Raw genomic sequence first — 24,118 nt, forward strand, 5'->3', positions numbered from 1 at the left:
TTGATCCTTAAATATTGTCCAGTGTGTAAGGTCAGTGTGCGGAGGGTTAGGAGCGGAGAGGGCTGATTTTTCTTAAAGGGGCAGATCAGGGGAAGGCTGCGATGGTGCTGGGAGAGAGGAGGGGGGAGAGATAAGTGGTCTGAAGAAGAGGATAGGACAGGGAAAAAAAAAACCAAAAAAAAAAAAACCCCTGATGATGATGAATACATTGGAAAGTTTTTTTGGCCCTGGTGAGGGTGTCAGATTGAATGCTCTGTGCGCATGTGCGAAGGTGTCCAAACTGACAATGCTTGGGAGATGAAGATAGTGTGTAGCTGCTTCTGGGCTCAAGGAGGAGGAGAGGAATCCACAAGCCGACACGATGAGATCCAAGGCGAGGGCGAGAAAACTGCCCAAAAGTAGGTCCTTTCTCTCCCTTCTTCCGCCTCCCGCCTCCCCGGCGGCCGGGCGGGCGGGCGCGGAGCCGGGCCGGGGGCTGCGCGGGGCTGCAGCCCCTCTCCCTCCCCGCGGCGGCGGCCAGCCGCGCCGCCCGCCCCGTGTGCGCGGAGAACGGGCGTCCCGCGCCGCTCCGCGCTCCTCCGCGCTCCTCCGCGCCGCTCCGCGCCGCGCCCGGGCGCGCTATAGCGGGGCGCCGCGGGCGAACGGCGAGCCGCGCGGGGCCGGGGGAGAAAAGCGAAAGTTAGCTGGAAGTTGACGAAAGGGGATAGCAACTTTTTTTTTTTTTTTTTTTTTTTATTGAGTCGTTCCAAGTCTTGTGAAATAATATTCCTGGCTTTTGAAATAGTGGGCGCTAGAGGTCTGCGTTTGGCATCTGCCTGCGAGAGCCGGAGAGACTTAACGCTGGCGAGGGGGGGGGAGAGCCAGGCAGAGGCAGCCGGGGGGGAAAAAGAAACCCTTCTGGTCTCGGGAACAATTATCGAGGAGAGGGAAGGAAGAGAATTTGTAGCAAAAATGGATCCGCGCTCAGTGAGGGGCTTTGGATTCGCAGGTCCAGAGGGAAGATCCTGAAGGCAGCTCGGGTGTCCCAGCTGGGGGTTAAGAAGGTCTGGGGGAGGGGAGCGTGGGGGAGTGTCTTTAATTTTTAATTTTTTAAAATTTACTTGGGGGTGGAATTGCAGCTCGTAAGTCTCGCGCAGCTCTTTCCTCCGTCTTCCACCGGACCCTTTTCCTTTCTTTCTTTCGAATCGTTTTTAGCCTGGATTTTCGGAGGAGGAGAGTGCGGCTTTTGTAGGGAAGAGCGGGGCTTTTTCGCCCCCGCTCCCGTAGAGCCCAGCTGTAAGCGCTCGGTCTCCTTCCTCGCCGATTAACTGTTAGGCTCGGTGCAGCAGAGGATCTCGGTGCCCGGGCAGCCCGTCTGTACTTCTATTATTATTATTATTATTATTATTATTATTATTATTATTATTATTATTATTTAGTTTCTCTTTCGCTCCGGCTCTGTGCGAAATCTCTGGAGGCTGCACCAGCCCCAGCGCAGCCTGCGCCCTGCTAGAACCTCTGCTGGTAGCGCTCGGATTTGGGGAGCAGCGGCGGCTGCTTCGGTCCCGTCGCCGGCCGTTCCTCAGGGCGGCTGTCGGGGGGACCTCGGGAGCCGGACGGCGGGGCCGTGCGGGGCTCCCCGGCACCCCCGGGCCCTGCCGCGGGCCGTGGCAGCTCGGAGGGGAGAGCTCCGCGGGCGAGGCGGGCAGCCGGCGCCCCGAGCCCCGGCCCCGCGGCGGGAAACACCGTTCGGGGGGCAACACCGGGGGCGGTTTCAAAGCCCGGTGCCGGGCGGCGGGAGCGCAGGCTCGCACGTGGGCTCAAAGGTTTCTTTCGTCCCTCCGGTTCGCGATTCGGGAGCCTTCTCGGCCCCTCAAGGTCAGCGGGCGCTTCTCGCTGCAGGGCTGCTCCCGGCTCCCCGCTGTCCTTCCCGGACTCTCGCAAATCCTGCCCGGGGCAGCCCGGCTCTCCTTAAAGCCCGGCTCTCCTTAAAGCCCGGCTTTGTTGCCGAGTTCGGTGGCGGGAGCGGCAAGTCCGGCGGTGGCCCAGCGCCGGCCGCCGCTCCGCGCCTGGCTCTTCAAAACGACACAAGCCCAAGGCCCAACAATTTACCCTGGGGGGGGCTACACCCCACAGTGCGCTCCCTTGAGGGGCCCCAGCTCCCCAAACCGCCCCGCGGGCCTGGGGCGGTGACCCCCGGGCCCCTTCCGAGCCCCGAGCCGCGCAGCCCCGCACGCAGAACGGCTGCTGGGAGGCGGGGGTGTCGGACAGCCGGCGGGACCGACATTGTCAGCACATCGCTGCCACGCGATTTGGGAAGTGGTCTTTCAATTAATCCTGCGAGTTTCTTCGCAATAAACACACGCGTTTAAACGCCCCCGTTCAAACAATAACTTTTTAAAAAAGTCATCACTTATTGTTTCAGGTTGTTCGGGAGAAGGGTAATTTTCAGAGCTCTCTTGGCTGTGCAAGCGAGGTTGAATAGAGTGGAATATTTATAGTTTCTTTTTTTTCCTTTTTTTTTTTTTCCTTCTCTTTCTTTTTGCTTCTGCAAAAGGCACCAGGTTTTTGCAGACATGCCCGCGTGTGCCGGGCAGGGGCCGGGGGTTGCAGACGTGCCCGTGTGTGCAGGGCAGGGGCCGGGTTTTTGCAGATGTGCCCGTGTGTGCCGGGCAGGGGCCGGCCGCGTCTCAGCGCGGTGCGAGCGGCGGAGGCTGCCCCGGCCTCCCCCGTCAGCTCTCCCAGCTCGGTAGCGGTTAAGCAAGCTTCTGCAGCTTGAGGACTGAGAGGTTTTCAGTGCCTGGCTATCTTAAGTGCTAGGGAGATGAGTTGGGACTTCTGCGCCTGGAAGCAACTACTTCCCTTCAGCAGAAGGAGCTGCAGTTCCGAAAGCCCCGGTCGTTGAGCGAGCGCTGCTAATACGAACTGGAAGTGTCTATTTGGAAGGCTGAGCTCTGATTAAAATCAGGTGTTTAATACAATACAAGGCCCAACGGTTTATGGGGTTTCAGCTGAGGATTTTTTAGGGATCACAGTTCAAAACAGTAGTCCAAAGCTAAGGTTTCAATATCCCAGGAGTATTTATTTGCAAAACAGATTAAAGACGGACACGAGTGTACGGATCTTGCTGTATTTACATCGGCAAGGTAGTGAGAACTCCAGTTACTGCACGAAACCCCGTACGTCCCTTCCCAAGCACTCCTCCCCGCCCGCAGTTCTAGCTGCTCCAGCCTCCGTCAGCCTCTGCTCGTATGTATTAATGCCTGCGTATATCCCGGGCTAAAGCGATACACACACGGCCGGCCGGCGAGGTATGCCAGGCAGCAGTATACAGTACATTAAAAACACAATATGTTGTAGAATTTCATTTCATTGGACAATATTTTAAGCAGATGTGAGGCTCCTCTGGGAATTCGACTCTATTACCTGACTTGGAAAGGGGATGAACGCGGAAAGGGGATGAACGCGTGTGTGCGCGCTGGGGGGGGGGGGGGGGTAGAGTGAAATTCTCGGCAGTTTTCATCCGGTTCCCGGGGAGAACGGCAGGTACCGGGGGCGGCGGAGCTGGCCCGGAGACGAGGACCGTTTTCGCTGGCTTTACCGCTCACCTCTGGGGGTGGGAGCCTTCGGGGCTGTAAATCAAAAGACGAGGCTTGCTGGGGGTGCGAGGAGGCGCAGCAGCCCCAAGGCGCGGCGGGAGGGAGGCCGGGCCGCTCCCGGGGCTGCCGCGCTGCAGGTGAGCGGGCACCGGCCCCCGGCCCCCCGCACCCGGCCCCGGGCTTCCCGGGCCATTGGGGGCCGCCAAGGCCCGTGCCCGGCCCCGGCGCTCCCGGGGAGCTGGGCCAGCCGCAGCCGCCGAGGGGCTGTGCCGGAGCGGGCAGGTAGGAGAGGGCCGCGCCGTGCCCCCGCCCCGCGGCCGACGGGCCTCGTCCTTCGGCGGGAAAACAGAATACCGGTGCCCGGGGAGAAGCTTCTACAACCGCTGACGGTCTCTGTTGTGCTAACGAGAAGGTGGCGAGGCGGCGACTAAAGGAGTTAGGCGCTGCACGTTTAAAGCGCGCTCGTTGCCTTTCGAAATCCCCGAGTTACGTTTTGCAGAGGACAAATATAATTCGCGTATGGGCAGTTGTTGGAGCTCAGGTTCTAAATAAATGTTCGTGCTGGAAAACGGTGGCCGGTATTTTCTGCAGTCCCGCTTGCTTTTCGTTATTAGGAATATGACAAAGTCAAAGTTTCAAGTCTGAGTTTTCAGCCAGAGCTGTTGCATCCTCCCGGGCCGGCTGGATTGACAGGAAAATGGTTGCGAATCCAGCCCTGCCCTCCCCAAGCCTCTGAGCGTGGTCCCCGGTACCTGCTCCTCGGTTTAGGGCTTCGCCTTCGCCGAGGACAGGCTTCCCCTTCACCGTTATTTTTTTATTCAGGCTGCTGAGGCGGCGGGGGGAGAAGGGAGCGCAGAGGCGGGAGCCCAAGCACCGCTTCTGGCTGGGCGACCCTGCTCGTGCCCGAGCAGCCGGTTCCGGCAGCGGAACACGAACGTTTACGGCGGGGTCGGGCGCTGAGGTTTTTTTCCACCTTCAAGCCCGCCGCCTCCGCTGCCCTGCCCCTGCCCCGAGCCCCGGCAGCCGAGCGGGGAACGGGCTGCCGGGCCCCCCGGCTCTGACAGCGGCTCGCTGCCGGATCCCGGGAAGCCGCTGAAGGGCGGAGAGCGGCCGCGCTGCCGCTCCGGCCCGGCCCGGCCCGCCGGCGCTCCCCGCCGGAGCGGCTCCGCGGGACGGCGCTGCGGGGCTCCCGCCGCCCCCCCCCCCCCCCCGAGCCCCCCGGCGCCGGTTCCCCGGCGGCCGGGCGCTCTCCGTGCTCGCCCAGCCGGCGGCCGGGGCGCGGAAGGCCGCGGCCGTGTGCGCGGAGCGCGGCCGGGCGCGCAGCGCTGCGCGGGGCCGGCGCAGGTGCGGAGCGGAGCTGGGTCCCCGCCGGCGCCGGGTCCCCGCCGGAGCGGCAGCCGCGGCTGCTTCGCCCTCCCCCGCCCTGCCCCGGATCTGTTCAATTAGGCAATTAGGGATGGCGGGCAGGGAAGGGGGGGGTTGATCCGCTAATTAAGGTGATGTGTAATTAGCGCTTCAACAAAAATTACCGGGGATTTAAGATCAGTTTGGTCTTAAAAAAAAAAAAAAAAAAAATCCAAATTCTAGCAATATAAGTGATCACTTCAGCCGCCCTCCCCGCCGGACTTATTTGAGAAAGCGCAGAGGGAACAACTGGAAAGCGCTTCCTCCTCCCGTGTCCTGGGAAGCCACCGGGCGAATGGGAGGAATGAATCGGCTATTTGACATGGGCGACTGCTTGAACTCGCCCGCCGACTAGCAGGTTTAAGGTGCCAAAGCGCTAAAGCTGAAGAAGACGCAGAAATCCGGGACTGAATTTTGGCCCGCAATAAAGTCAATGCTTGTAGGTGTCCGTGTGGTTCGCGTGTGAAGTGCGTGTGATGTTCCATCCGCGCGTGTTTACATCACAGGGCATCTGCGTGTGCGTATATGAATGTCAGTTTGTAAAGGGCATCGAAGAATGGTTCGTTATTCCAATTGCGCTAAATTCCCGTGCCCTGTAAAAACACCGTGCAGATGCAGAACGTCTCCATGCAGATGCGTTTGGCTGTTGAACCGATAACGCACATACAAAGATCTTGCAACACACAGTAAAATCACAGGCACTGTATGGTCACGAACCAGCGTGCTATGTGCGGAAATTGTGACTTGTGTTTTTAAAACTTTGTTCAACAACAAATAAAGCTGCCTTATTTTGAGACTTTGTATTGGAAAGGCAGTAGAAGTTCAAGTTCAGCAACAGCAAATTAGATCTTTAATGAGCTCAGGGGAAAAAATTAAAACAAGCCTATTTCTGAAGGTTGCTATTAAAAATACCTGATGAAGACACTGAGGTCAGAAAGAGCAAAGAATTGCCCTTCTGTCCCCCACACAGACAGACACCGTCCAGTGCTGTCATACATTACCAGTATAAGACGACTTTGAAATGGGCAGGATTCTACCCTGTCAAAGGGGAGAAAGCCAAGCGTACCTGAAACGCACAAAATCTCCACTCGCTCCTAGGCGAGATGCGACGCAGGGGCTAGGATTTCACAACACAGGAGCAGTGTAATTCATCGCTGTTGCTCGCTGTAATAATACCCCGGCTCCTTAGTCGGATGTAACCGTTCCATGACCGGAGCCAGAGGAATGCTCCAGCCTGCCTGCTGCACGGGGCTACACCTGCCCGCGCGCCCTGCGCCGCCGGCTGCACCGGCAGGCTCGGCTGTCAAGGGAAATGCCTGAAGTGCATGACAAGGGAATCTTCTGTTTGAGAGGGAAATATCCTTCTGCGGCACGGCTGCCTTCCTTGCGTTTGTAAAGCACCCTGAGATTCTCAGAAGGAAAGGCCCTGTTGAGTGAAAAGTATTATTATTGTTATTATGGCTATGGTTATTACGGCTTCTGTATTTCATAAAAGCTCTGTGCTATTTAATGTAGTGCTTCAAAGACAAAGGCCTAAAGAAGTTTGCAAACATTAACGGGGTAGGGCTCAGCAGCCACCCTGACGGTGGGGAACGTGTTGCTAGTTCTAGGGTGCAGCTGGGGCAGTGGAGGCAGTGGGTGTGGTGTGTGTGTGATGACTTGCCGGAGGACCCCTCTCTGCTCCTGGATCAGGAAAAGAATCCACATTTTTCAGATTTGCTTTTGCCCTTCTAACTGTAAAATTTGCATTCTCTGTTTATTTTATTTTTTTTCCCATTGCAGTAAACTTACGGTGTAAGAAATTTATTGGAAGAAAAATCTACATTTACAATCTAGGCCTTTTCTATAGTGCAAGGCCGATGGCATATAAGACTGTACGTGCTCTCTGTGGGCCAGGGCAAGCTCATGCTTTGTTTCCACAACTGGAATGCTCTCCCACTATTACTGGATATGTTTACTTTTTTCCAGTTGGAGATTATTTAAATGATAAACTCGAACAATTCTGAATGCTAAGTGAAAGGATCACGATCTTAGCTGAGTAATGATTTTCTCATGCCTGTTTCCCCAAAGATATTTTTAATCCTGTTAGGGGTAAGTAACCAGCATATCAATAAATACATATACACGCAACGTCCATCTGCAGTTAGGAATGAAGACTTCTGAAGGATATGTGCAAACACATTCGTTTCCACTCTCTGGATAACAGCCTGTTGATATGTCAGTACTCCACAGCATTCCACACCAAAATTACTGCTGTGTTTTCTGATCTTAAATATGCCCTATTTTTCTGGAGGAATTTCAGGTCAGGGATGTCGTGGTGGAAAAGATCTATGACCTTATTATTTCTTTTATTTTCTTAATGGATTTTCATGCATCACCGCTACCTACTCATGGGCTGTTTATTTTTATTTTTATTGCAGTAGGTTGTGCGTTATGTAGCGTCCAAATCTGTAACAGAGTGTCCCTGTCCTGAAGAGTTTTTTTCCTTCTCTTCATTCAGTGAATGATGTGACCCCCTTCGCTAATAAAAATGAAATATGACTTTCATCCCTGGAATAAGTGTACTTCTTAGTGCTTCAGAATGCTCATACCCTGAATAAGCAGCTTGCTTTTTTTTGGTTGGTTTTTTTTTTTTTTTTTGTAATTGGGAAGAAATTTCCCTGCAGTAAGGGTCATGATGCGTGCTGAACGTCGGTAGGTAGGGCTAGAATCTGAACTCCTTTTCCACGGAGTAAAGCGCTTCTCTCTGCAAAGGTACCGATTCCTCTGTGCAAAGGTACCGATTCTCAGTCGCTCTGTTCAGCAGCGCTTGGTGTGCAGGACAGTGGGAGAAAGGAAAGTTTCTGTTCAGGGGGCGGCCGAGCTTTCATCACGTAGCCCCAAAGATGTGCATCGCCCAAATTTATGACAGAAAGTTAGTAAGGCATTTTTTTGTACCACTGAACCCACTTTTGTACTGCAAACAAGGCCACTGGTTCTCTTGGGGAGACGTTTTCCAGCTGAAAATGGACTGAGACAGCCAAATTATTTCCAGTAGGCCACAGAATAATGCTTCTATCACGGTAAATCTTGGTCTCTGTTGAGCTGGTGTGGAAAGACTTCATCTTCTCTTAACCGTTCGCTTTTTGTAATACTACGGACAAAATCGGGGGAGGCTGGACCACGGCTCTCCAAAAAGAAGTGACTGCCCAAGCATTTGGGGTGAAATGTCAGACCAAAATAAACGGGTGGTGATTTATTTTTGTCGTGATAGTTTTACATCTTTCAGGTGTTTTGCTTTAAGGTAATATTTTGATGTGGTAGGTTTTTGCTGGTCTGTTTTCTTTGGCTTACGAACTCCCCCACCAAAGCCATGAGACACAATGCCCCGGCGTCCCTTATTGGGATCAATTTAGCCATCATTACTAGATAACACTGTCAGCCCATTTGAGATACATATTTGTTTAATAGTTAAGGTTCTGTACAAAATACAGAGGGTGGGGAGAAGTCAAACTGTAGTGAATGCTCTGCTTATTTTATATCCACTATAACTATTTTTGTCCATGAAAATTGGCTTAATTATATCAATGGAATGTTTCTTTTTCAATTCTGTATGCAATTAGTCCATCTTGCTGGCTGCAATTTATTTTAATAAAAAAATAAACCAGTGGCGTGTTCAGTTCCTCATCCCCTGGGGACAAATGCGATTGGTGTGTTTAATTTCATTAACTACAATGCGGCCTACTGGAAAAATGTATAAAATCAGCTTTATACAGCTTAAACACTGGCATTTGAAACAAATCATTACTGCATTAGCTGTCACACTGGTAATTCTAGAATCCAAGACAAAAATATTATAGCTGTTTTTATAACCCTCTGCAAATACACTGTTAAAATAATTTGTAATCATTTTTTAAACATGCCCTGATGTTTTTAGTTAAAATATCTTATCACCACCAAAGAAGGCTGGCTATTCATTATCGCATGTATGTTTTATTGAATGATTCATAGGTCGCTTCCCCTGTAGAAAATCCACGCCTGTCTGCCTGAAGCTCCCCAATTTCGAGATGGACTGTTAGTACCGAGTGAAACACTCTTCCCTGTGTATTTTTTCAACCGAATTTGCTTGTACCCGTTTGCAAGCCCAGCTTTGGGTAAGGCAAGCGCAAGGAACAGTTTTTCCTAGCAGCGCGGATTACGAACGTTATGAAATTCAGCATCATTTCAAACACCACCTCCCCCTTCTACTAGCTTTTCTTTATATGCTACCCAGTCTGCAACACCTTCTTAAAGTAGTTCTGAGTATTTCTTTGGTCTTCTGAGGGTGGGAGGGAAGGAGGGGAGGGCGCGTGCATCCCTCTCCTGGTACGTCCCTGAAAATAGATCCCTGCCGTGATTCCGTGAGGTTGTCGCAAGGGCCAAACGCAGCCTGCCTTCAGCAACGCGGAGCCGCCCAGCGCTCGGCGGGGCTTCAGCCCGAGGCGGGGGGGCAGAACGCGGCACTTTATCTAGTTCACAACTGTATTTCCTGCACTTCATTAGACGAGGTATTTTTCAGATACCATGATTTAGCCACAAAACTGTTCTGGACTCTTTGTGTTAGTACGTGTGCCTTTCATACGTAAGCGCACACAGTGTTGGCTTAAGACGCATGTATAATCAGTGAATAATGTTGAGCAGAACACATGTGCCTAATTCTCTTCTGTGAAAACTGAGGTTAAACTGACAAAATTCAGGATTTTTTTAAAATGGGAGGCCAGATCCTCAACTCATGTAAATCAGCATCGACATCAATGAGACTAATTTTCACCAGCTGAGGACATGACCCAAGAGATTTTGTGCGTATGTGCATAAAATATACAAATATTGGTATATAGCTGGTTTAAGGGGATTCACTTTTAGCATCTGCGGATCAATATCCGATGGAGAAATGTAGCTTGTTTTTTTTCTTAACTTGTGAAATGATCAATTATATAACCTCGGCGTATTTTAGACAGATTGCTATTTTCTGAAGTGGCACGGACTTCCTTTCCACAGAAGTAATATACAGAAGATGGGCCATATTGGACATAAGCCATCTGTTCCCTTGCACGCGCTGTGCTTTTATTTATTTTTTTTTTCCCCCTTCCACTGCTGTCATAAACAGTAGTTAATTTTATTTTCCATATCTTTAACTTTATAGCAGTGGTATTTTGGTAGAAGTGATATCGAGTTATTGTTTTATTGGTATTATTGGGGGGGGGAGATCAGCTTTATTTCCTACCCGATATAAAATCACTTCAGGGGGACTGAAGAAGCTCAATGCGGTTTCCCTCCTCAGGCTGAGGAAGCAACTGGGTCTGGAGGAAGGCAGAGGCAGCGCCAGCGCAGCCCGTCGCACGGCTGGGGATGGGACCCCGACCGTGTTCCGGTCGTGCCTCGGTGGCGGGGACGGCTGTCCCCTGCCTTGCTGCGGAGAGCCCAGCCCCGCTCCTGGGCTCCGCGGGATGCAAGGGGAAGCTACGGAATGGGGGAAGAAAGAGGCTTTTCCCCCAGTGCTACGTAAACCTTCCTCGCAGAGCAGCTTCACCTGAGTTTTAGGCGGAGGAGTAGGCTCGGGCCAACTCTCCACCAAGAACTGGCCTCCAGCATAAAGGCTATATTTAGCACAGGTATTTATTCTCCCAGCCCAGCATTATTGTGCTTTGAGTATATGGTTCTTTGGCTGTAAGAAAATATGGAAAGTTGGATGTGAAATTTTGCTCAGAACATGGAAAAGTTGTAGAATTGTGCAGCAATGGAACTGGGGGTGGGGTCCTGTGCTGCTATTATTAAAACAAAAAAAGCACCAAACTTCGAGCATATTGAAACAATATTACCTGATCGGAGATTGGTCTGAGATGCAGAAAAAGCATGGAAGCATGTTTTTTGCTAAGCTGATGAACTAACTTTACCAGCTTAAGCAAATAATTTACCCTCAGCCACTTCATCTCTAAAATGGGAGGAACCTGCATACCTGCCTTCCTGATTTCTGGATAAACGTAGCGTTAATGATCTTTGTGTTTGTTCCAACTCCCACTGAGGTCATTGGGAGGTTTCTGCTGAATTTACTGGGTCAGATTTTTTCCTTTTTTTTGCAAGTTTCAGGTTTGGCTAAAAATCTCTTATTCCGCCTCAAATGCTTATAAAAAAGTGCTTTTGTTTACATGTAGTCTGGCATTTTCTTTCCTTTCAGGATAGTAAATACTAAATATTAATTTACATGATTCACAGTGAATGGACCTTTTGGGCTCAATCATGTAAATTAATTTTTAAATGGCTGTGCTTGAAGTTCATGTAGTATAAAATTGCTTTACCATTTTTTTTTCTGTTTATAGAAAAGGACTGGTTTCATTTTATATTTTATTACATAAATGTGAAATAAAGAACATGCACAGCTTGCAAGTGATCATATATTTTATTTTAGAATTATCACATAGGAATAAAATAAATTTAAATCCCTACATGGCACAATAGTCATATTTAAAAAGCAGTTGATACCTCATGGAGAACTTTGAAAAGCCCTCTGCTCAGAAACAGTTCTGCTCATATATCCCGTATATAATGAATAAAAAACAGATCTTTGCTACTTTGGGAGTTCTTAAATTCTTCCTGCTAGAATAGTCTTCAAGTATTTATCCAGATAAAGTTCAGAACAGAATTTGGTTCTTCGTCTTCTGTTCATGAGAGTATCTGTTGAGGGGTGATTTTAAGGGCTGCTTAGTACCGGCGGCTGAAGGTGAGCCTTCAGGGATGCCGGCTGAACTCCATGGATGTGTCCTTCAGGAAATGCCTGAAGAGCTACTGATGCTTCCTCAGACCGTAGGAGATGCGTGCTTTTCCGGGCACGTACAATATCTGTGCATTTAAGGCCCTTTAGGTAAATTCTAATTTTACCCTTTAGGTGAATTCATCAGAGGAAGCACAATAAACAAAATTGTTTGTTGTTTATTAGGATTATTTATTTATATATAAAAAAAGCGCGCCCCTGTGAAGCACAATGGGTATCGACCTGTTAAATATGCCTCCGAAAACTCACCGCTGGATTCCCTGTAGCTGTTCAGACAGGCAGAGAGGTGGATGATACAGATGTTAAAGGCCTCCATGTTTCACAGTATGTATTTCATTTCCTCTTCAAACTTACGTATTACTTTTTAACTGCCATTTCAGATAAAACAGCGTTTTCGTGTAGTTCTTCAGTGAACGTGTAGATCCCTGTGTCCTGAAAGAACACAGAGGCTTGGTGCAAAGTCACATGCGTGGCCTCTGGCCATAATCAGAAAGTTTCTTGTATGATCCAGGAGTCAATACTCTAGCTAAATATTGATTTACGTAATAGTGCTGTCTGTTCCAGTAGATCAGAAAAAGGAGCCGCGTTTAACACCTATCTATAAATCTATTTTTACCCAATGGACAGTAACTTGTTTTTTTCCAAGTATCGTTGTTGAGCACTTTGTGAAATAAGTCTCGAGGCGTTAACCAGAGAAATGTCCTGCCACAGAATTAATTCTATTAAGCGTCTCTTCTGTATGTCTATGGCCGTGCTATCTGGGTGACTCGCATTATATTGGTGAATTTTGCTTCTCAGCACGACAGTGGTGGAGGGAAGTACCTGCTTGGCTTGTCTGGGGAAGCTGAGGTTCGCACAGGTCTGTAATTCAGCCCAAATCACAGACCTGGGGACTGAACACAGAGCTCAGAGAAACGGTCCTGCCCACCCTCCCTACCCAGACACGTCCCCCGCCATTTACTGAAGAAGCCAGTACTTTAATAAATGAGGTGGGGGGAAGAGAAGGAAACAAGAACCTATGGAAGATTTCTGCAGCGTTGCTTTGGCTTGGAACCTGTCTTCTTTCCTAATGAAAATACTGAGGGCATAACGTAGGGCAATTTGAGGCTCCTGTCCAACTCAAGACCGGGAAACATGAACTCCATGACGGAAGTTTGCCTTTAACCTTGTATAGCTGATGACTGTCCTAAGGGAACCTTCACCGGAGCCGGACTTTTACTCTCAAAAGCAGCATTGCGACCTCACTGCTCAGAACCTGAAGCCTGCTGAAGTTCATGGTAGTCTTTCCATTGACTTCGCTGGACTTTGGAGCAGGCCCTCAAGGCACTGAACTCTTTGGGACATCAATGCTATTTGCATATAAAGATTTCCCTTGTATCTGAGTTTGTATGTAATGCTCGTTAATGATTAGCTACCAAGGGTCTGGTCTAAGATATACCTATTTCCATGGATGAAATCAGCTGTGCCTTTGTCTCTACTTCTAAAGTCCTTTTTCTGATGTGACCTGGCTCTTAAAATATTGATAAACAAGTGGGTTTTTTTACTTGTAATTTGAAGAGCTTTATGCCTGATTCTTCCCCAACAGCCTAGAGGGATGTGTATTTCCTGCCCCTTCAGAATCCCAGCGTAAATGGAATCATCCCATGCCATAGTCGCATCTCAGTAATCAAAGACTGAAGAGACAGCTTTGAGGACTTCCCTCTCAGTATGTATATGTGTATCTAGTTCGCAGTCGCAAGCTGTAACTATGTAAGGGGTATTCTTCTTGTTGACAATGGCAGATTCTTAATCTTTCTTTTTAGTTCTTTCAGTGAAATTCCATCATACATGTTTGAAATGAGAAGAACCCCTGAAAACACAGACAAATACCTACCTGCCGATCTATCTATCTAGGGACTAAATATTGGGAGAGCGGTCATTTAGATCAATCTTGTGCCTCAGTGCTCACATTAGAACAAAAAAAAGCACTCTTGAAAAATTACTGAATTCTCCTTGCAGTGTCAGGTTCCAAGATAATGATGTGTCTGTGTGTGAAAATATTAAATTGCAATAACATGCAGAGTGAGTGGCTTTCTGAATGGGGTATTCAGTTCACAGCTTGGACTATACATAAAGCTAGTGAGTGACAGAATACAAATGGTGTCATAAAACATCAGGGGAATTTACAGCCAGTCTCAATCTTTTTGATCTATATTCTATCTATGGAGCGCTCTCAATCTATCTATCTTTAGTTAATGAAACAGTTAAACATATTTAATTATTTATCACTGTTTAATGTCAAGAGTTATCAAAACAGATTACGTTTCCCCCACACACACTTAAAGGTATTAGAACCCTAAATTGTATGTACTGAAGTCTCGATGTTTCCTGTCCAAAGACAATGCTTTAAAAGGCATCCTGCATGCAGAAGTTTTTAAATAACAATTGTTTGGTGCCAGCAGACCCTTTCATTTCTTTGCCTGAGAGCATACTTTATTTCTAAAACTTTGCTTGTTTCTTACACAAACTGCTTTTATTCTTGATAGAAAAACCAGGGAAATGAGAACTCAGTTTCACTCAAGATGAGAAATGAAATCTAACGGGGCAGTTCTCACAGGGTATAACTTGAGCCACCTCTCCGATACGGCCGACAACAAAGACCCAAATTGAAAAATCATTCAAAAAGTGACTCTGCTATGCCCACCCTCTTTGCGTCCAGAAATCAGCCCCAGCAGGGTTTATAGAACGCCGTTAATGATCACGTCTAAAGACGAAGCATGCCACGTGTTCTTGTGGCTTCCCACTCTCCGGGGCTTCTCACGCGCATACGCACGTACATAAAATATTTTATGAACGTTCTCTAGGCAGGCCCTTGAAGCTGACGCCCCTTCTGAAATGTCGGGTGCAGATCTTAGAGCTGACCTGCGGAGCTGTCGTTTCACGGGAGGGGATTTCAGCATTGCACGCCTCCCAGGACGTGAGGTTCTTACTCCCCTCCCCTCCTCCCCGCTCCCCCCAGCAGAGGTGTTAATCGTCACCCTCCGAAGGTTGTGTTGAGCTGCTAAAAGCCACTGTTTGTTACTGAATCTCATCTGCTAATTCTGGGCTGGAGGTAGGTGTTGGGGATCCCCCTCTGCCGTGCCACCTGGGTCTTCTCTATTGGCAGCTTTGATAAGAAATCATTCTTTCCTCTCTACCTAAGCTCTCTCTTTACCAGTGGTTTTAAATTGCTTTCCACTCCTGACAGACTACCCTCGTTCAAAGAGAAATGTGGAGGAGGTTGATGGTTCTAGTAAGTATTAGGAGTCCATTACCAGAGGACTGAATCCTGTTGGGATCTCTTGGGAGACTCCCTCCTTGGCCCACCAAACAGAGTACGGCATTGTGAGCCGAAGGGGCAGGGGGATAAAGGAATCCAGCCTTGCTTCTCGCTGACAAAGAAACCTCAATACTTTTATTCAGCGGAAAATGGAATAATACTTCTGGGTTTGCTTTGAAAGCCACAGCCACTGGCTACTTTACGCACTGCGGCTGGTTTCTCTATGAGGAAGAGCTGTTTTCAAGGGGAGAGGACTTTACACGTGAAATGAGATTAAAGGCATCTCTGTGCCACCATGTTCAACGTTTTGGGGTTTACAAGAAGTATCAATGTTTCATTGCAGTCATGTGCCAGTCGGGAATAACCCCCCACCGCGCCGCTGCGCAGCACCACTCGCCGCACAGATGTGTGGGAAGCAACCTAGCCTGCCGGAAATAAAAGGTTTATTATATGTCATGTTCCCTTTAAAATGCACCATGCAGTGGTGTTCTCTTGGCGAGGGTGGGTGAGGGACTACTCCAGGTATTACAGCACTCTTAGGAAAGAGTCACTTTTGTAGAGCTAAGTGGTGTAGCCTGCCATAAAAACCCCTACCAATTGCAGGAAAACACTTGAGCAATGTAATCCCCCTTGCTTTTGCATGTAAGAAAAGGCTTCGTACTATAGATATCAGTAAGAACACATGAGCTAAATTTGCAAGCATTGCGGTTTTTCATGTCTCAATTTCTGATTTCTTTAAGTCCATTTTAAATCATATCTCAGGGAGACGAAATACACATTGGAAGTAGAATACGCCATTACAGCAAGGCGTGAAACTCTCTGTTAACGGGAGGACGATACTGGAGTTGGCACACTGGCATCCAGCTTGACATGCTGCACTCTCTGGTGTTTCATTTCCCATTTGGAAAGGTGCTAGTACAGGGGTGGTTACACACCGAGAGCTAACGAAAAGCGACGGTGGGCCAAGCCGAGATCCGCTGTAAGCAGGCGGTGCTGCCTTGCTGAGCCATGGCCTCCGATCAGGGCTTCAGCGGACCATGGCGGGGCAGAAGAGTGGAGAGGCAAGGCAGCCCACTCCTACTGTGGATTTACATGGCTGGGAACTGTCTGGGATTCAATTTTGCCTAGTTCCTACTTTGTCAAGAAAGGGAAAAACTCACCAGTGCATCTGCTGGTTCATTGTATTATCACCTTTTGTAGTTTTCAATATTGTAGGCCAAAAATTCACTATGCTGTTAGATTAATTAGTGCATTAGATTAGTGTATTAGATTTTATGACTACAGCTGAGGAAAAGCAAAATTTTTAACCAAGGTGTCAGAGCCAAAGGAAAAGATTTTTAGTATCGGAAAGAGACAATGAGGCGCTTCAGATAAGGTTTTCTGCCTTCAGTGTCTTGCAGATAGTTTAGTGATGGTAAATACGGGATGTTGTAGATAAGCGGACTTGAGTCTAAAATGAGGAACTCCCGTTTTCCTGTGGGATGGGAGCTGCTGGGACAATGCCTACAATGAAATACCCACGCTGGGTGAACTAGGAGGAACGTTTTGCTGACTGCAGTCTTAGTTTTGGTCCTAAGCTCTTCAGTAAATGTGTATTTCAGGGCAAGTGGCACCATGTACGAGGGTAAAGTTATGCTTGTAGTGAAACACTTGTGTAATGGAGCCCGAGCGTATGGTCCTCTGTTTTCCCACCTGCCTACTTCTGGCTCTCAAGAGAGTAGGTAGAATGGAGGTAAGGGAGGGAAAAGGAGGAAAAGGCACCGCTCTCAAAATAGCTATTTTATGTCCACATTTTTCTCTGCATTACATAGGCTCTTTTTTGTCTTTCTTATCTGACTTCCAAAATCTGTTGCTGGTTTATGTTTTAAAAGGCGTAAAGTTGTGTTGGGAAGCACTGGCCACTTTTAAATGCAACTGCAATCGTTGTGACCTCAGACTCTCCAAAACTGGGCCTGGGAGATTCAGGATTGTTCGTTCTCGCTGCTGGCTGCAGGCTTAAAACTAAACAAATATACATCTAAAAAGCACACTTGCTTTTTGAAATGTGCGAGCTAGGTCACTCAGATCAAAGTGAAACCATTTTTTCTGTCCTCTAGAATTGATATTTTCATTTCTAATCCCTTAAAAATTGCAATAATTTTGGTTGTCATACTCAAGTTTGCACATGGAAACACGTGGTAAAAGTAAGTGCTGATCTCATCATTTTTGCTGCACTGGGCCAGGGGAGAAACTTCTCTGCTTGCATTGACAAAAGGAAAAAATCAACAGAATTTTGTGTATCTGTATGAGAGAGGTATTAGGCTTCGGATTCCCTTCAGATGACAGCCATTACTTCAGTGGGTCAAATTTCCTTTTACTTTTGTCCCTTGGAACCGAGAACTGGTACTTGTTAAGATAAACACTTCAAGAATATTATTATTATTATTATTATTATTATTATTATTATTATTATTATTCCTCTTCATCTTTCTCTCTTGTGGTGAAATGGAAATGCTTAGATCCTTTGCTACAAGCTTTGTAGCACCTGAAATATTAAAAGGGCGGGACGATTGCTGTTTGAGGCAGCTGTCTGCAGGATCAAGTCCTTTCTGATGCCACCTTAGCTAAAACAGGGTATTTTTTCCTGTCAAGCCCTGGTATCTGGAGAAGGCAGTTCTCAAGTGAAGCCATCGCTGGGTAGCTTACCCAGCCCGCGTAAGCTGTGGGCAGAATGGGGCGTTCTTCCATCTATTCAGGCAAATTATCCGCATTACTGACACGGGCGGTGCACGGCAATGGCAGAGCTATTGAGAAGCAAGGCATGCCTTGACGCGTGCGTGCCTCAAGAAGTTCTTATTATCAAAGGAAGGTCAAAAATGTACGCTCTTGTTTTTTTCTGGGCTGTGTTGCCTGATCCCTGAAACGGTCCAGTGGAAGCATCTTCCTCGACCCAGCCTTTCCACTCGGTGTTTTCCTGGCGTGCTGCAAACACACGAAGCGAGCCGCGGTTCCCGGGAGCTGTGCGGCACAGACCAGGTCTGAGCAGACGTTTCTGTCAGAGGTCAGTCCCGCGGACAGATCTTTCTCCGGTGTAGTAGCGAGGTTATTTATAGTACTACAGATGTCTCGGTGGAAGAAAAATCAGAGTCCATAATGTCATATTAAAAATATCGATAAATTATTGATTATTATTTAGCCCAGGCTTCAAGTGTGAGTAACTGGTTTCCATAAATCACCCGATTCCTCCAGGACTCCAGTGAAACGGAATGTCACTGTTCAGGCAGGTTTCATTTAGGAAGTAAGAATCTGGCTGTGTTTCAGAACGCGATGAGTGAGGCTGATGGTCAATGCCAACCACTAAGGCTGACACAAATGCAGAATCCAGCTGCTCGTATTGTTCAGCTGCTGCTTCTCTGCCAAGACAGGTGATAATTTCTAAAGGGTTTTGATGTTTGAGGAAAAGGTTGCTCAAAATGGGATCTTTCAGTAAACATATTTGTAACTCTAAACACACTGCGCTGACTCCCACGGCGTAATTCCTCGTCAGACAGGGCAGTCGTATCGGCGACGATACGGCCTCTTCCATAACGAGCTGGAGAGGCCTCCCGGCTCCGTGCTCACTGCTCACTCAGGGAAAGCACCTTTATTTTAAAGGTCACTTCCGAACGAATTCTGTCCACACAGTGACCGTAGGAGCAGTTTCTGGCAAAAGGAGTTCTTGTGAGTCAAGTACTGGAATTTTGGGAACGGGCTCTGGGCTGCTATGGAGCCGATTTGCACTATGTGATAAATAGAGAACACCTCATGGGCTTTGTAGGAGGGGGACAGCTGGAATGACAGGAGATCCCAGCTTTAAAAGGCAAAGCTCTTGTCTGCAAGGGAAATGGATTCTGAGAGTTATTTTGCAGTTGCAGAAAAAGTCCAATTTCTATCCCTATACCTTGACCTACACATCATAAAGATATGTAAGAAGAGAAGATAGAATTAAAATGAATGCACAGCTAAAATGAGATGAGATCGTTCTCATTTTGGTGGGAAAAAATCTGTCTTTTTTTTTTTTTTAAAGTGTATTGCTCTTTTCCTTAGCTCATGTCATCCGAAATAGCTGTTAAAATTTTAGTAATTATTAATTTTTAGGCATTATTTTATCCCTTGTTAAACTTCAAAACAAACATATTAGTTGTGAAAACTTCTGTACAGAAGAGGAAGCAAACTGTTGAAAGAAAAAAATAATCCCACCATCGACCTAGAAGCCAGACATTTATTCCTGTTATTTCTCTGTTTCATTTCTTGCTTCTCTCCTTCATTGCAAGAATGTCTGTCTTCTGTTCGCTGTTTCCACACTGGGAGAGGGAAAGTGCTGTAACATTGTCCCTGTGTGCTACTGATTGATTTTTATTAAAGCCCCGTCACCCAGAGTCACTTGGCTACATACCAATTCTGCTACATACAAGAAAAAAACCCCCAACAACAAAAAACCCCAAACCCCACCACTGCGGTGAACCAAATGGATCTTCTACATTTGAGCTAGATAAAAGCCTTAAGAAAAGCAACCCAAACGGCATCCAGAGCAGATTTCCTGGGAGACGAGAGATGCGTCAGTAAGGAACGGCAGACATTTTCCACATTAGGATTGCTCGATGTGAGGTCGTATGTTGGTACAATTGCCCTTGGCGTGAGGTGGAGGGCCTGGCCACGGGCAACTTCCTTCCCCGTGCTTCCTTCCCCCTTTGACCCTCGGGGTGTCACACCCCCAGTCCCCCCGTTTGAGACCAACCACGTCATTTTGCAGGGACCTGGTTCACGGTTTTATATGCCTTGGGGCCGGCTTGACTGGGAGAACATTGTGCGAGTGATCCCCAGCGCAGGTTTTTTTGCAGGCTGAACAGGTCTGGACAGTTTGGAGGAATCCCTGGTCTCTGGCAGTTACCGGAAGCAAATGCCAAAGCTTTTGAAGTCTCCCCATTTACATGCGGCATGAGTTTCCCATTTGATTAAACAAATGATGCTTTGCTTAATTTGTCTACGTTGGCTATTTTTATGAAATATGCACTTAATTAAGTAAGAGAAATACAGAAACATGTTTATTCTCAAGATTTATGCGAAAAATGAGAACCCCACTGAAATTTCCAGTAGTGAAGCAATTAAGTAATGGAATTCCACAGTATAAACATAGTATAATTCAACTATAAAAACGATGTCTAAGTAATGTTAATGAGCTGACTTGAAGCTACAAAAGCTAGGAAAGTTCACAGTTACAGATGAAAATTGAATTTGTTCTGAATTATAACTGAAATAAAGTTAGTTTGCATGTGGAATAGTCTGTGGTCCCAGTCCAAGCTCTGTCCATGTATACAGTATGTCAAGCTAAACGTCAGCTGAACGTCGGGGTAGCGAAACTGGTCGGGACTGTCTCTAGGTTTTGTATGTGTAGCTCTGGTCCATAACAGTGTTATTATACAAATTAGAATTTGCTCAACTGGTAAACAGTGTTTGCTGAGAGAGTTAAGGGAACAGGAGTTCTGTGAAGAAAATGATTTTACAGTTTTACAGGGCTTCCTATAAATTACCAGTTCCAAGGAGCAAACAAGTCAGGTTCTTATTGATTTCTTGTTGAAAGTTTGCATATGCAACCATCCACCAAAAAAAAGAAAAAGAAAAAAAATCACCCCCTCCAGAAAACAAAAGGAAGAAACCCTATTTCTCTGCAGTCAGGGCCCCCAGATAACTTCTCCACGGTTTGGACTGACAGTTTGCAAAGTTTGCAGTTGCTCGTTTAAATATTTTTCACAGTAACTACTTAAATATTCTATTTGCTGAAATGTAATGCAGAGCCTGAGAGCCATAAATCAGTAATCACGTATGTAGAAAGAAGCTCAAACCAATCTGAAACTTTAGCAAGGTTCCAACGTGAAAATTGACAAAATGGTTTTTTGGATTTAAACTTGAAGTCTGAATTTATATTGAAATGTGGCAATGTCGGAGCAAATCTTGTAGCTGGCAATGTTCACCTCCGTTTTCTGGATGGTCTCCCCCTCACAGCCGCTGCTTTGCGACGGAGTGCTTCCGTAGCACAAAGGGAACGGGGCCTCTACAATGGCACATTTTGAGACCCTGATTTTATTTGTGCGATATTCTCTTCCTTTGCCACTAATTCTGACCCGGTTTTTGTCTCTTCTAAATCCTTATCTCTTTTGGTGAGTTTCTTTAAAATCTCTTTCCAGAGCATTAACTAAGTGGTTTGCTGTGAAGGTGTGCGTTTACAGCGCTGAGGTAAATTCTCCCAGCCGTGGCTGTGCAGAGCTCAGGCGAACGTTGCTTTTAAAGCCGCGTTTCTGGCCAGGTCCCTGGGGATTTCACTGCACTCTGGCCTCCATGCTACATTTTCTTTTCTTTTCTCATTCCACTTCAGAATGTTGTTTCTATCACCTTCTCAGCCTAGTAAATAGCACGTTGAAGATTTATGATGTTTAAACTTTTAATGCCATAACATATTTTATATTTTTTTCACAGTATTATTCAAACGTGTTATGTTATGGTTAGTTCAAGTTCTAGTGCAACTGCTCTGAGGAACTCGCTCCTTGTGGGTAGTTCCTCTTTGCCAAATAGTATTTGCACTTGCTTCAGAGGAGGAGGAAAGGAATGTTCCATAAATGTTGCACAGGATTAAAATTGTAGATGGCCAAACCATTATGGATGGAGGCTAAAAGCCTGAACCTGCAGCCTGGAGGAGCTACAAACCAGAGTTTTCTTTCGAGGGGCAATCTCCGCTCGCCGCTTCCAGGCTTCCCCAGTCCCAGTGCAGCGCAGAGCGACGCTGTCAGTGTCGAGGGAGGGTGGTAAAGACAAAGGCCACGCAGGGGTCCCGAGGAGAGAAGCGGGCGGAGGGCCGGCGGGTTGGCTCAGGTGGACGTGGGAGCCGTCGTCCCGGCTGCTTTCACGTCGAACTGCGGCGTTGCTGGCGGCTCCCCCGGCGCGGCTCCGAGCCCCCTGCGCCGGGGCTGCGCGGCGGGAGGGTGGCCTGCGCTCGCTGCCGGGCTGCCCGCTTCTGGCGGCGGGAGGGGCCTTCCTCGGGAAAATACCCGGGGAGAGGCGCAGGCAGAGCGGGGCAGGCACAATGCTAAGAAGCTGGACGCTGTTCAGCTTCGCTTTTGGGAAAAGTCCTGGTCTTCTCTCTTACGTTGTCCCGGCTGAACGCACGGCTTTTAAAAAGAAAAGAAAGCAAAAACCCCACCTAGAATGACTGAATCGTGGGGCACATCTGCCTGCCCTGAGCTACTTGCACAGTGACAGTACTTCTCCTGTGAAGTTTCATGAGTTTATAAAACATGAAGTACTTCTAAAAGAACAACAAACATTGTTCCCTCCTCACACAGGTCCTAAAACCCAGCTACCAGATGGACCAGGGCCTGCACCCAGCAAGGGAATATTAATTTTGATGGAGAGAGACTTAGTGTTCTGGGTATTAAATTATATGCCTTGGGAAATGCAGCACACTAGATGTGTGTTTGTACTGAGTAGCGTCTTTGTTTTTCATATATAAAAACACTAATTAAAATATAATGTAAAAAACCGAAGTATGCTGGTTACGTTTTAGTATGCTGCTAAGGTAAATAAAAATGAAACAAAAGATATATATATTGGGTCATTAAAAGTGCATTGTTAAATCGCTTTATGCCACAAAATTTCCGAATTAAAAGCTGAACAGAAATACATCTGGAATTGGACACAAAAGCGGATTACTGTTACTTTATCCGGAGTTCTGCATTTGGTCTATGGTTCATTTGCGCTGCCGGTAACCACTGTGCAGGGAAACACAAGCAAGCACAGCTCCTGGAACTGTACCTTGCAAAATTTCCTTTTTACAACATCTCCAGTGGTCCAGCACAACCCCTAGCAGTTTTACCCTAAGGCTCGGAGAGCTGAACTCCATATGCTGTCTGGTGCTTTGGATATAACGTCCCTTTTAATATGTTCAAAACAGAAACAGCTTGGAATATTAACTTAGCTGTACCTTACAGCTTACAGTGTGTAATGAGAAAAGTAGACAAGCTGTCAAACGTAGCAATTAAGACTGATCCTTTACAATTTAAAATGTGGAATATCGCATCTAAAACTGAACTATTTGATGTCGTTTAATCAAAGCACGTTACTGATGGCAAACCAGCATGGGCTTACGATGGCAAATTGGCGCTAGCTTATTTCGATTTTATCTTCTGTGTAAGCAAGTGTGTGACCTCCCTTACGCTTTTTGGAACCAATGCAGCGCACACATTTCATCACTGCAGCCCTTCCTTGCCTTCATTGCAGCCCTTCATGCAGCCTTCGTTGCCTAACGGCCCAAGCAGGTGGCTGGGGTGGAGGGGGCACCGTCCCCTCCAAAGCTGCAGAAGTCCTCCAGGTATCTAGCAGGTGGTGGGGTGCCCTCTCTGGGACGGAGCGCGCGCCTGTAATCCATCCAGCGTGCTCGGAGCAGTTTCCTGGCACTGAACTCCAAACCTCTTGCAAGAACAGGGACTCTGCACGGGGATAGACGGGTGTCCGGGGGGTACTGTCCGCTTCAGGAACCGGGCATCTTTCATTTGGAAACTGAGAAGGAGGACTTCTCACTGAACTGATGGAAACAGGCTGGAGCCTGGAGCAAAGCACAGCACCCTTCCTTGCGCAGCAACCTCGCAAGCTCCCGATGTCCTAAGACGACCACGGGTTCTGAGCATTTCCCTTCATACCCTTAGGGTACTGCAGAGCAGCTGCCCAGCGCAGGGCGGTCGCCTTGGCAGCTTTGGAAGGGTTAACCCAAAGCCTACCAAAAACTATAGAGATCTTTCCATTGGAGTCATCCAGTTCTGGATTTGTTCTTCAGTATATGAATGCAATAACTCATCCTCAGTACTTGCAGTACTGGCCTCCTTATTAATAAATGTCTTTCCGGGCAGAAATCCAAGGTTGAAGGCCTAGGGTACAATAAAGGTTACAAAAGGTCACTTTATCGCCACTGTATTGCTTTAACGGTGTTTATTTAAGTCCCTTCCAGAATCTTCTCCTAGTCTTCCTGGCATAGGATATGGCCTC

At 47.6% G+C, this 24,118-nt stretch overlaps 1 protein-coding gene across 2 annotated transcripts in view; it reads left to right on the forward strand.

Annotated features, from left to right (window-relative positions):
- The first annotated feature begins 278 nt into the window (after positions 1 to 278).
- The window catches only part of PRDM16 (PR/SET domain 16), a 353,263-nt gene continuing 329,423 nt past the window's right edge, over positions 279 to 24,118 (forward strand). For both annotated transcript variants that reach the window (XM_075520498.1, XM_075520499.1), the window contains exon 1: positions 279 to 398. In XM_075520498.1, coding sequence (XP_075376613.1) covers positions 362 to 398 — 37 coding nt within the window. In that variant the 5' untranslated portion in view covers positions 279 to 361. The remainder of the gene's footprint in view (positions 399 to 24,118) is intronic.

Source organism: Mycteria americana, chromosome 18 (assembly GCF_035582795.1).
Source record: "Mycteria americana isolate JAX WOST 10 ecotype Jacksonville Zoo and Gardens chromosome 18, USCA_MyAme_1.0, whole genome shotgun sequence".
Taxonomy (NCBI): domain Eukaryota; kingdom Metazoa; phylum Chordata; class Aves; order Ciconiiformes; family Ciconiidae; genus Mycteria; species Mycteria americana.